The following is a 13,672-nucleotide window of genomic DNA, read 5'->3' as shown; positions in this document are numbered from 1 at the left end:
ATTGGCTGATGCTTGTCCAGAAAAATGGTCTGAAAAAAATGTCACCAGGACACTATAATTAAGATCCATTCATCCATTTCATCCCTGTATTGAAGAAAATAATGAAACATCAAAGCAGTCAGACAGCAATCTAAAGAAGGTCAGTTAGTATCTTTTCAAACATAACACCAGCATTTAATGCAGCAGGTGCACCAGAAGTAACTTACAAATCATATTACTATCCAAGGTTGGCTGAAATAGCCTTATGGCTTTCTCTTCTTCGTTTATGTCATTTTCAAAGATAAAGGAAATGTGGTTAAAAATAAAAGGTAAAGTATTAGTATTAACATACTGACTGAAGATAGCAAGAATAAAGTTTCAAAATTTTAGATGGGTCTCCAACTTTTCTATAGGTAAGTACATGATGGGGGTATATTTTAAAATGTCTGACAGAAAGGAAAGAAACTAGGAAGAGAAAGAAATGTGAAAACAGAAACATAACATAAAATGTAACTATAAATAGAACCATTTATATATTATATATTAACAGACATAGTCTTTATGCGATCAGTGCAGTCACTTGATTTTATAACAATATTTCAAATTAAGAATGACAATAAAGATATTAGAGGAGACAGTGTTATAAATGCATAGTTTATCTTTATGGAATTAACATCTTTCCTTTTATGACCTCTACTGAGATTACCAGGTTCTCAACAGTAAAATTTATGTGAGGCTAAATTTGGGTTCTTAGTGATGTCAGAGATGTGCGAAAATAGGATGAGATGTCAAAACAAGGAGAAAACAAGGTTATGATAATGTATTAGAAAAGAACAAAGGCAGTAATTTTTTTTCCAAACAAAATCAGACTCATAATCTATCTTAGAGCTTTTACCAGTCTGATAAATGTTGTATGAAATCAGCATAAAAAGTAATCTATTACAATTCAATTCAGCCAACATTGTGCACTTACACCGCATATGCCATAGTGTTACACTTTGTTTTCAACCATGACAAATATGATTATGACATTTTTTGCTCCAACTTGTCTATCAAAATTGTTTCTCATGGCTCAAAATTGTCAAATCCAATGGACTTTCTTCTCTCTTCATTCTATTGACCTCCTGTGACATTTCATTCTATGATTAACTGACTTGGAAAATATCCCTTCCTTTGGTTACTCTGACGGCCCACCTATCCAACTGGACTGGGTACTCTTTTTTGGTCTTCTTCATTTTGTTTTTATATTCAGCCAGCTCTTGTTGGTATGCTCAAAACTCCTCTCTCAAACTTTTAACTTATAGCTCTACCTCCTCTTATCTTGCAAAAGGCCATTCATTAACTTGTCATCTATAGGTTCATGATCCCCAGATCTGTAACATTTAGGCTCCTCTACCATTTGAATGCCTGTTTTCCTAGGAATATATGTGTGTTCATAAAACATATGAGGTTAAAAAGTACATAGTTAAAACTGTCTATATATAAGCCTATACACATAAATATATCACATTCCAGGTGATGTCACAGGAGTTTAAGTTGTTATGTTTAAGGGTATTAGTAACATTTGAATAAACTGTACAATAATGATACGGCTTAGCCAGTGTCTCTGCATTTTATTACCATATATGGTTGCCATTATGAATGCTATGCTCAGACAATGTCCCGCATCTTTCTATATGCTAAAGTTAATGATTAAATATTATTAAAAATTGGGACACTAATTATCTGATGTCAACACGTCATGGATAATTAAGAACTGTGTGTTCTTAAGCTATGATAATTGTTTTTCACAGATCTTTTTTAGTGCCTGTGTCTTAAACAAGTCAAGCAGCTACAGGACTACAAGTATATCTCTGCCCCTACTTTGTCAGAGGACATACATCATCTACTCTGCCTCCTCCCTGATTAATTTTGTTCAGTTGCAGCAATTATCTCTCCCTATGTGACAGACCTCTTTGTAAATGAAATCCAAGAAATTTGGATAATTTTTCTTAGTTTTTACTTCTTAACTGATCCTTGTTTCTTGCTTACCATAGTATAAAGGAAATGAACTCATAAAGCAGCTGGAATTGACACAAGTACCAACAGGCTTCTGCAGTGGTAATTGACACATCTGAAAGGCAAGACCTCGATAGTGTTCTTTCCTTTACCCTATTACTTAGATCATTTGGTTAAAACTGTTAATGATCCTCCTGGATCAATGTCTTTTGCTTGTAGCTCTAATTTACTGCATTGGATGATTAGTACAGATGTTTTTGTGGATGGCTCTGCATCATTCCACCAAATTGCTTGTCTGAATCAAATTTGCTTCAATTCATCACCAATGAAGCAAGGAATAAAATAATCAACATCTACTTTCTCTTAACACTGGTACCAAAAATAGAACAACGAGATGCTTGTAAATTTAAGAACTATTTTTTACCTTTTTCAAAGCTATGTCCCTTAGCTTATTCAAGGGCTCAAAATGATAATGTGTGGTTGGGTGTAGCAGCATGTAGGAAATGGAACTGAGAGGAACCAAAATATGTACTTCAAATTTATGAGCCTGAGGTTTTTTTTTTAATTGAGGTATAATTGACATACAACATTATATTAGTTTATCATCAAATTTTTACCATCATCATCATAATCACCCTCCTCCTCATCACCCATTCACATTATGTGTATTCATCTACATATGAATAATGTATGAAATTACCATCCACTGGCTTTTCATTCTCTGAAATGCAGCTTATTGATTTCTTGCTCTTAAGTGATTTTTTTTCTGAAACTGTGTCTATCTTCACAATACTATTCCTTTAATAATACTTCAGGGAAATAATTGTGATAGTTTGCTCTGTAAGAACTAAGCAAACAACCCAGAGATCAAAACCTTTCTGTACTATGGAACAGGAGCACCAAGGAAATCAGGTAACCAGTTTTGATCAACTAACAATTCAGCAGAAATCACTTCCTGGTTCAATTCATATTGACAATCTTTTACAAATGTGTTAATTTATATTCTTAGCATAGTAATCCTCCTATATACATATATTTTGCTCTTTCATTATTTATAATTGTGTAATACTTCCAGAAAAAGAGACTGAATTCAATATATATTGACCTGGGTTTGTACTCTGAAAAATTCTTGCATATTTTATTTAAGTCTCTGGTGTTAACTTGCTTTTTGCCTTATTTCTTGCTAAAATTGAAGAATAGGTGGTCTTGTTAGTCACATTTCTGTTAAAACAGATTTTCTATATCTCACTTGACCAAACTTCTTGACTTCAAAAGTAAAGTAGCTATTTCTTTATAAATAATACTCTAGTGCATACATTTTCAATTCACTACAATCACCACTCAGTAAACTTAACAGTAGCAAAATGAAGGACCTCCTATTAAGGGCAAGACATATAATAAGAATTACTTTACATAATTCCACCATTATCTACTATTCCAGGACAATGATCCTAATGGGCAGTCATATATTTTGTTGAAGAGCCTATTTAGAGGAAGCTTAAATTTAACAAGTTATAAATTCAAATCTCCAAAATACAGTTACAAAAACTTTTTCACTAGAAAATCCTAAAACAGCATTCATTTCTTAATCATGTTGAAATTGCTAGTTTAAAATTGCCAATAATTTGACAAACTTGCTCAAGCTTGAAAATTCAGAGACAAGCTACATAACTTACTTTATATAGAATGTTCTGCTACCATCAAAGTAGCACCTTCTATAATTTATGAGATAATAAATTGTCTCCGTTTAAAAAAAAAACTGTCTTGGGAGTCAAAAGCAAAATATTACTATTGGTCTTTCTGGCACTTACCATTGCACTTACTTATTGCACTAAATAAGTTCAGTACCTTTTTGAGGGGGAGAAATCATAGAAATGCTTAAAACTCCTTCAACTCCCACCACTTTGCACCCACAAAAGTGTCTATGCCTGTCCTATGCATAGGGAAAATACTTTCCTTCAACATAATAGGATGGAATTTAACTATCTCAGGGATAGATATATGTATTAGCCCATTCAGAAAGCTATAGCATCACAGACTGGATGCCTTAAAAGGAAACAAAATGAAACAAAACAAAACCAAAAACAGAAATTGCGTATCTCATAATTCTGGAGGCTAGAGGTCCCAGATCAAGATCCAGCAGGATTCACATTTTGATGAGACCTCTCTTCCTGGCTTGCAGAGAGCCACCTTCTCTCTCCTCACATGGTCTTTTCTTAGTGAATGTACATGGAGAGAGAGCAAGCTCTCTGGTGTCTCTTTTTGTAAGGACACTAAGCCTGTCAGGATCTGGGCCCCAACCACATGATCTCTTTTACCCTCAATTACCTTAATTACCTCCCTATAGGGGTGCCTGGGTGGCTCAGTGTGTTAAGCCTCTGCCTTCGGCTTAGGTCATGATCCAAGGGTCCTGGGATCGAGCCCCACATTGGGCTCTCTGCTCAGCAGGGAGCCTGCTTTCCCCCTCTCTCTCAGACAGAGGCCTGCCTCTGTCTACTTGTGATCTCTCTCTCTCTGTGTCAAATAAATAAATAAAACATTCTTTTTTTTTTTTTAAAGGAATTTTAATTACCTTCCTATAGTCTCTGTCTTCAAATACAGTCACACTGAGGGTCAGGGTTTCAATGTATGAATTTAGAGGAGGACATAATTCAATCCATAGCAATGTCATAACTGAGTTATTACAAAAATAAACTCTTTCTTCTCAGCTCTTTAAATACAATTATTCACAAAATAGCAAAGCTGAGATCAAAGACCTTAATATTAAGATATATTAAATTGAAAATATGAAAGGCTACTTTAAACACCTTCTCCTAGGGTTCTTTCAAATGTTCAGAGTCCTTCCTTTCAAAAGTGTGCAGATCAACTTGTTAATAATCTCAACCTAACTTCAACATAAGCAAAATAGTTCATTACAAATATTTATAAAATCAGAAAAGGGTGGATGTGGCAACTCACATAGAGACTGGGATTGGAAAACATGGAGGTTGCATGAAGGTGAAGATGTGGGGTTGAGACTACAGGTTGCTTAGGAACATTTTTACATGTATTTTAATTGAGAGAATTCATAGAATAGCTATATGATATAGTCTTAACAAGTCACAAAACTACAAAAAGGAAAATATTAAAATAAGTTATGAAAATTATATATACATATATTTTAAGCTTGGTGTGGAGCCCAACAGTGGGCTCAAACTCACAGCCCAGAGATCAAACCTGAGCTGAGATCAAGAGGTAGATGCCCAACCAACTGAGCCACCCAGGTGCCCCTCTATTCAATGTTATATTAAAAGAAAACAAAATGATTTTATTTTCAGCAGATTTTCAAAATATGAAGAATTGTAAAAATGTTCAAATATAAAGGTAATTTGTAGCTTGATATTCTGAAATAAAAGTTCTTTAAGCTTTTGTTCTAAATCTATGCTTAAATATCAAGTTATGGTGAAAACTCATTTTAAGATTCTAAATATATCTACAGTTTTGAGACCAAATAACAAAATGTTTATACTTGAAATCATTTTCTTATATATTTATTGCATAATATAAGTAAAATTACATTGAATTCTAATTAAACTAATCCTTTATATTAATCTTGATAATCTTAGAAAGTCTCTTTTCATATTATAATATACAAAGAATTTATGTATTTAATATAAAAAATTTACTAATAAGCATGTGCCCTGACCCCAGCTGGTTACAGAGGCTAGAGAATAAGACCAAAGAGGTCACTGTTTGCTTATGCTGTGAAGTCTAATGGGAAAAACAGATATTTCACAGATAATATGTCACCAGTGTTATAAGAATATCCACAAGATATTTACTGTAAGACCATATAACAGAAAGATGTAATTTTCTACCAAATTTCCATGGTAAGTTTGGGATGTGAAGATACTGTGTAGATGTCCAGGTCTTTACATGTGAAGTGGTCAGCACATACTAAGTACTCAGTAAGTCCTAATTGTCAGTATGATTGCCAACATGGTGGCCACTTTTATTAAAATAGTATCCAAAAAAATCTTCCTTTACATATATGTTTTAATTACTGATAGCCACTAAAGAAAAACTGGTAATGTATCTACATGTTTATTTTTAAATTAATGGTGTCACAAATACTTAAACTTTAAAGAATTAAATTTCACTAAGATAGTCTAAGACTCTTGCTTGCTAAACAAAACTATATGTATAAATTTCTAAAATATCATGCCCTAAGGCATGAATTAGCATGACTGTATCCTGTTCTGCCTTTCAGATACATCAGGCTTATAAAATAACTAGAAACATGACAGAAATGTGTGTTTTGAGTGGCTTACTGTTAAAGGAATTTTATTCAGTTGATTTTTCTGCTGTAGCATACATGTGTGTTTATGTACATATGTTTTAATAAAACTAATACTATTTCTGCAAAATGTTTTTTTGCTGGAAGTGGGTGGAGGATTTTTTTTCACATTTATCTTATTTCACTTTATGGAAATTGCTGGGTTTCTTATTAATCAATATAATCAGTAAATGCTCTCAAACAAGAAAATATATTTTCTTAACATCATGTTCCCTTAAAATATAAATCAAGCTTATAAATTCCAAAGAAATATCAAAATTCATAAGCTTAAATAGGAATAATGTATTTTAGTTACAGGACACATAACTTGATGGCCTACCATTTTAAATCATTGAGAAGAGATGATCTGAGTTAATTTATGAGAAAAATAGTCACAGTTGAGTCACACTAATAAATGTGAGTGAAGATATTTCTGACTAATACAGGAAATTACTTTTGTTACTATTTCCTTTTTGTATAAATGTGCTTATGTATAATGTTATATCATATAACTCAATGCATTGTTATATTTCATTTGGAACATTATAAACATTACAAATCTAAATAAAAAGAACAGCGAAGCAAATGTTAATTTGGACAGAGAAATAAGGTTGAGACATTTGAAAACATAAGAGAAATTAGTCAAATTAAGATATGCAGGGGTACTTTTGAAGTTTCTTATAAAAGGGCAATAAAATCATAGCCAGCAGGCAAATGCTACAGTAAACAACATTCTGTCTGAGATATTTTATTTGTTATTAATATCCTCCAGAAATAACTCTTCTTAGTAGTTCCCTTTTTCATTGAAGAGGAATTTATCACTAGACCATTGAATCTATCAGCAAATTCCCATGTCAAGGACGGTAGAGCAAAATTCTTAAAAGACAGCAGTCCGTGATAAGATTGCGTAACACTGAATAATTGTAAGTAAGCAGTGTATTTTACTGCAATAATCTGGGATGCTGTGATGGACTGCCCACATTCTCCTCAGTGAAGGACTAAAGAATTTATTTGCCCAGCTGCCAAGATGGCTGCTAAAAAAGCAGACCTCTGTTCCCTGCCGCACTTCAGAATTTCCTTGTCTAAAAAATGACACCTTGCTCCTTCCTAGACTCTTTCCCGCAGCCAAGTCTGGACAGCACAGAGGTATGAAAGCCCGACGCTCTTTCTTCAGCTCTAGGCAATATGGAGGTCCCTTACAGGTGGAGAGTTCCCCATGGAGTTGGCTAAGGATTCCAAGGAGACCGCACCAGAGCTCAGCTTCCCCTTTGCTCCAGTCTTGCCCCCTTCCTTTCTCTTCCTGTGGCACTGGTCCCAAGTGCATGTCCTCGTACCCATCTAAATGTCTTCTTCCTGAAGAGCTCAACTTGGGAAATCACATCTTCTTTCAAGTGGTTATAGTTTTCATCTTTAATTCCTACTCAATGCTTTCTAGAGCATTCTAACAATTATCAATCCCATTAAAATTATAGTATCTGTGCATGTTTTACTCAACTATAAATTACTTCAAATTCCAATCAATAATGCAATGCACAATGTATAGTTTGCATTGTATTAAAATTTCCCATTTTACTATGGGCATTAAGAGGGCTCTTAAAGGTCTTCTGTCTAAAACCTCTCCTTTACTTAGGAGGGCTACATGAATTCAAATAAGTTAAAGTATTCAATTTTGACACTCTTTTTCTTTTTTAAGATTTTACTTATTTATTTGACAGAGTGAGAGAAAGAGCACAAGCAGACAGAGCAGCAGGCAGAGGAGAGAGGGAGAAGCAAGCTCTCCACCGAGAAGAGAGCCCGACATGGGGCTCGATCCCAGGACTCTAGGGCTGTGACCTGAGCCGAAGGCATTCCCCCAACCCACTGAACCACCCAGGTGCCCCTTGACACTCTTTTCGTGTTCATTTTACATTTGAAAAATACCGAGAACATAGTAAGTGTTCAGTAACTACTCACTCTATTATTTCTACGATTATAATTGTTATAGTACTATAACACACTCTTCTATTCTAATAAATGTAACTGGTATTAAGCTAAAAGCTCAATTTCTATAATATGAGGAGTCAAGTAGCATGATACCATTTCAGAAGAAAATTCAAGTTCAAAGAGCTGAAATAACTTATCTAAAATTAAGTAATTATGTCATCGAATATCAAATCCTTTGCCTTTTCCATTCATGTCTCAATGTTTCCACTCTTGTAAAATCATTTAACTTTTCCTGTGTATGACTAGTTTCCTCATTGGAATTAATTGCACAACATTCATTGTTCAGCTTGCATATAGAAAGATGTGTTACACGGGAAAGGTACAGATGAACATAACATAATCACTGACCTGAAGAATAATTGCTGAGTCCTTTAAATTTTTGGGGGGGGTAAGACGACATATTTTGATTTTGTATGCTTTAAAAATGGTCTGAATTTTTTAAGAGATCCCACAGTGAACAGAGGTATTGTAAAAAGAGACAATAATTTTAGGGTAACCTGTTTTTATGAACTTTCATCCTTCTGCAGATCATTTTTGTGTTAATGCACTTAATCTGGAAAAGGAATGTAGTGGCACTTACAATGTCTTAATGAGTGAGGTCCTCTTGAGTGCATACAATATGATTTGCTTGTTCTCCTGGCGAAATCAAATCCATTCTAATGTTCGACACTGACTAGTATCTTTTCTGTGAGGACCTCCTTTTTCCCACAGATAGAATGGATCATTCCTTCCTGGGGTTTCTGTATTTTGTTCCTAATAGTCTACAACATGCATAACCTTATATTCAAGGGCTCCGTCATATTAGATGTGTAAATAAATATATCTGCTACAGTATGGGCTCCTCATTAGGGTAGGTACAAACTTTTACCTTCCTTGAGGATAGGAACATTGTCTTCAACAGAGTTTGATACACACTACTCAGTACAGTTGGCTGGGTTAATATTATAACTGTTATATATTAAATTGTTATAATTGTTAATATATAAATTGTTATTAATAGCATTTAAATAGTAAGCTTTTAAGAACACTTACATAATTCTTAAGATCATTTTTGTTCAAGATAACCTTCCAATGTAAAGAAAAGTTAGGATCATAATGTCATAAATTAAATGCATGTGCTTTCCTCCTCACTTATGTATTTTTAAAATACCTCTGACATACATATGTTTGACATGTGTGACTTCACCCTTAATAGGTCAAGTCATTCCTAACAAAATAAAACAACAATGAAAAGTGTGTGTGTGTATGTATATATCTCAGCCAGTTTATGTAGGTCATATGTCCCTGATAAATAAATACAAAAATTACTGAAATATGAATATCACATATTATTCTCTGTACACTTTTCATCTTAAAGATGATTATTGGTTTAAAGTAAAATCTCAGTATTAAGATAACTTGTGACTAGATAACAGTCATATTTTGCACAGGCAAAACAAAATTAAACTCCTCCCTCTCTAAGATTATAAAACTAATCGCCAATTCCAAGCCCCCATTAATTTCTCCCCCCCACACACTGGGAAAGATTAAGATTTTTCTGTGTTTTGCCTTGACAGGTTCACAACGAGTTATATAAAGAGAGGATTAATTCAGCATTCATTTTGCTACTCACTATAGTAATATTTTTATGACACTAAAGAGCTTTTAAGTTTTTTCCAATATCTATCATCCAACATTTTATCTCAATTTTAGTCATGTAGAACTTCAGTGATCTAGTGAAAAGCACGTAGCTCCTAACCAGCAGGGGAGGGGCTGCAGCATGGGTCCTTTAACACAAAAACCCTACGCCTATCCCGAACAAAGCATAAGGGGTAGTCAGTGTACTTTCATTTCCACAAGCACTGGTGGGGAATGGGTCTCGTGTTCCAAATGGCAAAGCGAACAGAAAAGATACAAAGTGTCTACACTACTTTTCAAACACTGGCTGATTATTTTCCATCTCCACTCTATTCTTATCAAGACACATGGCAGATTCTCCTAATAAATCTTTTTATAGTAGGCATTGATAGATTACTGATGAGGGGAATCCTGACCTCTGACCAGAGATCCAGATTTCAACTCATCGTTGAAATGACTGTAGCATAAACTAGGGAGGAGGTGATGCTGTTTAGTTAATAGAGAAGGAGAATTTCAAGGACCATTGCAGGTTTCCATGGATAGTAATGAACACAGGCAAAATTTCAAGGCATTCCTCCTTTAGAAAGAACAAAAATACAGGTAGCGGGAAGCAGCGGGAAGTGGGTATACAAATTCAAAAGAATAGTCATTTATATATTCTAAATTTCCTCCGTTAAATAAAATAAAGGAAAACTTCTGCCCTGCATTGGGGCTCCCTGATCAGCAGGGAGTCTGTTTCTCTCCCTCTGCCTCCCACACCCACCACTGTTCTCCCTTGAACTTGCACCCGTGTTCTCTCTCAAATAAATAAATAAGATTTTAAATAATAAAAAATAAAAGAAAACTTCTACAAACCTCTTTAATTACCACAGATTGCTGCCTTATTTAGATGCATTTCTTTCTGAAAGTAAAAAAAAAAGCTAACTCTAAATTCATGGGGTTTTAGCATTTGAGATGCAATAGAGACTAAGCAGTTCTGAATCAGTATTTTAGTATAAAAATATAAGCATTGTTTCTTAACTTGCTTATATTTATTCTTCTTAAAAATTTTAAAATCTTTATTGAGGTATAATTTACATGCCAAATTTACTCATTTTAAGTATATAATTCAGTATTTTCTTTATTATAGGAGCGAAAAAAAAAAAAAAAAAAAAAAAAACCCGATCCCAAATGCAGTCTGTTTGGTGAACTCTATTTGTGGCATCAGTTCAGCAACTTTGGGTCATATTTAAAAATAAATACAAATGTCCCTTCCATACTTGATATCAGCAGGGATAAAAGAACAATGCTAGCTCAGTAGACCTAAGAGTTTCTACTAATGGTTCTAAAGACAGCGATAGTGTCACAATCATGATCCTAAAATGTTTTGAACTCACTCACTGTAAAGTTAATGGTGACAAATTTCAATATAAAGCAACACAAGCAAATATATCTGACCAAATGATTTGAAGAGAATAGTAAATAGGGTCAGGGCAAATACAAGGAATCAAACCAAATAAGTTCAATTAGTTATTTCTTTTGCCCAATTTTTGAAAATTTAAAATTTTCTAGGTTGTTTTTCCTCCAGACTTCTGCTTTTACACAAGAGATCTGATTTGCAATCGGCTTTCAAATAAACATCAAAATGAAGCCTTTAGAATAAAAACCCACTAATCTGTTCAAAAAGGTAAGCATGAGACCATATGCATGGATTTCATTCTGCAGATAAAATTTAATAGGTAACATTTTGTTAAAATTCAAATGGAAGTGAAGAATAGATTAATCTATGTCCAGAAATTTGGGATAATACTGGTTTCTGACAGGCAACCAAAGATCAAGAAGACTTTGTTATAAGCTTATTATGATGCTCACACAACTCAGTACTCCAGTGCAGGTCCTATTTTATTAATGATGATGACATGGCACTTGACAACATCTACTACATAGCTTCTTCTTTCAGCAGCAAGACATTGAGAAAGCCCTCAGTTTTTGAAACTTCTTTTAGTAATAAGATTTTTCTGAAGATCTAGACAGTCTCCAATTTCTGAAACTTCCTTTCCAATTTGTATTTTCCAAAACATACCACAACAAAGAAGACTGAGCAGGGCACCTCACATGCCAAGAAAAATGTAAATGAACACTGCTTTGAGGCTAGTTCACAATCATCATGGCTAATATTGCCTAATTCTATTTCTTTTGAAATCCTCATGAGATCTCCCAAGTATGTGCTCTAATGTTATGAACAGTAATGGGATCACAAATCTACTACTGATGAACTTAAAATTCCCTCATGCAAATTTTAACGCCAACCTGCCATATATTACGAATATCACATTCTATGTGGTAAAATATTGGCTAACAGGAAGTGAGACAAGGCATTCAACTCTTTCATCATTCTTAATTATCATGTAGATTTTGATCATAAACGCACACCACACAAAAAAGTAAAACTGCAAGAACCAGCCTACATCTCATTTTGTCCACAATTTTCACTCCCTTCCTCAAGATCTTTCCACAGACTTGCTTGTTGTAGAACAGTCTTAACTGCCTTACAATTTATCCCTTTTTATTTCTCCTGCCAGATCTCTGGAGATGTTAATGAGTCTAGCAATGGTTTAATAGGCAACAGGAGAAACAACAAAGGAAAGTTAAAGGTGTGAATAATCAACAAGCGGGAATAATCGAGTTCTGTGTAGCCAAGTTAACTAAATATCCAAGCGAGATCCCTCACTTATGTAGTCGCCTTATTCATTTAGTGAAGACAAACACAAAAACATACCTGCTTGACCAGTGGTGATGCTGACAGCCGCAAAGAGCCTCTGGGATCGGCTTAAGTCAGAAACTCCATTTACAGCTTCCACTTCAAAAGTATAGTTGGCGTGGGCTAGCAGGTCCATGACAGTGACATAGTTGTCCTCTAATCCAGTCTGCTGCGGCATGTATCCAATGTTACTCCCACAGGGAACACATTCTCCCTGCTCCCAGCTGCACCGCTTACACAATATTCTGTAGGTTACATCATTTCTTCCCCCGTTGTCTGCAGGAGGACTCCATTCCAAACTCACTGTGGTTTGGTTGATGTTGAAAATGAGGTTCTGTGGTGCAGATGGAGGCCCTGTGGAAACCAACAATAAACAAACAAATAAACAAAAATAGAAAAAAACAAACCCAAGACGTGAATAAAGGATCAGCATGGGCCATTAAGCTAGTGGCTCAATTACCATACAGAAAACTAGTTGAAATGCTTTCTTTTACATAAACATTTCATTACCTTTCCTAGAGAAGCTGCATAAAAGCCTCCTTGAATTCACTTGGCAAGAGGCTTTATTTATTTTCCATTTAATATGTCAAAATGAAAACAGGATAACAACTGTCTTTGTACTTTTGCCACAGTCTTTAGCTATTTTTCTTCCAAGCAATTAAAAAGAACAGTTAATGCACCTAAAAAAAACAGTTGTGCAGTTGTTTAAAAATAGTATCCCTTTTAACCATATAACAGAGAATACATCTATTCATTCTTAATGTGCTCAAGAATGATTTACAGCAAGTCTGGGATTGGCTTTGGATTTGGGTCGCTCCAACATTCATTAACTGAAGCACCAAGATGTGAGATTTGCTCTATTTAGTGATGGAATTTTAATTTGGAAACCATGACTTTTTAATCACATTTCACATCTAAGTAAGACTCAAATAATTCTTACATTTATTTACGATTCTTATCGGATGCATGTGAAAAATATCATTAAGATGCATCTTGATTTTGCAGATGTGAAAGTCTCACTAAAGATGACATAAGATGTA

At 34.3% G+C, this 13,672-nt stretch overlaps 1 protein-coding gene across 6 annotated transcripts in view; it reads right to left on the bottom strand.

Moving 5' to 3' along the window:
* Positions 1-13,672, bottom strand: part of EPHA7 (EPH receptor A7) — a gene marked incomplete at both ends in the record, with an annotated part of 167,696 nt that overhangs the window by 92,906 nt on the left and 61,118 nt on the right. For all 6 annotated transcript variants that reach the window (XM_080805651.1, XM_080805652.1, XM_080805653.1 and 3 more), the window contains one exon: positions 12,651-12,986. In XM_080805651.1, coding sequence (XP_080661777.1) covers positions 12,651-12,986 — 336 coding nt within the window. The remainder of the gene's footprint in view (positions 1-12,650; positions 12,987-13,672) is intronic.

This window comes from Martes martes (assembly GCF_963455335.1).
Source record: "Martes martes genome assembly, chromosome: 6".
Classification (NCBI taxonomy): domain Eukaryota; kingdom Metazoa; phylum Chordata; class Mammalia; order Carnivora; family Mustelidae; genus Martes; species Martes martes.
Note: the sequence above shows the minus strand (reverse complement) of the source record. Positions and strands in the feature narration are given on the sequence as shown.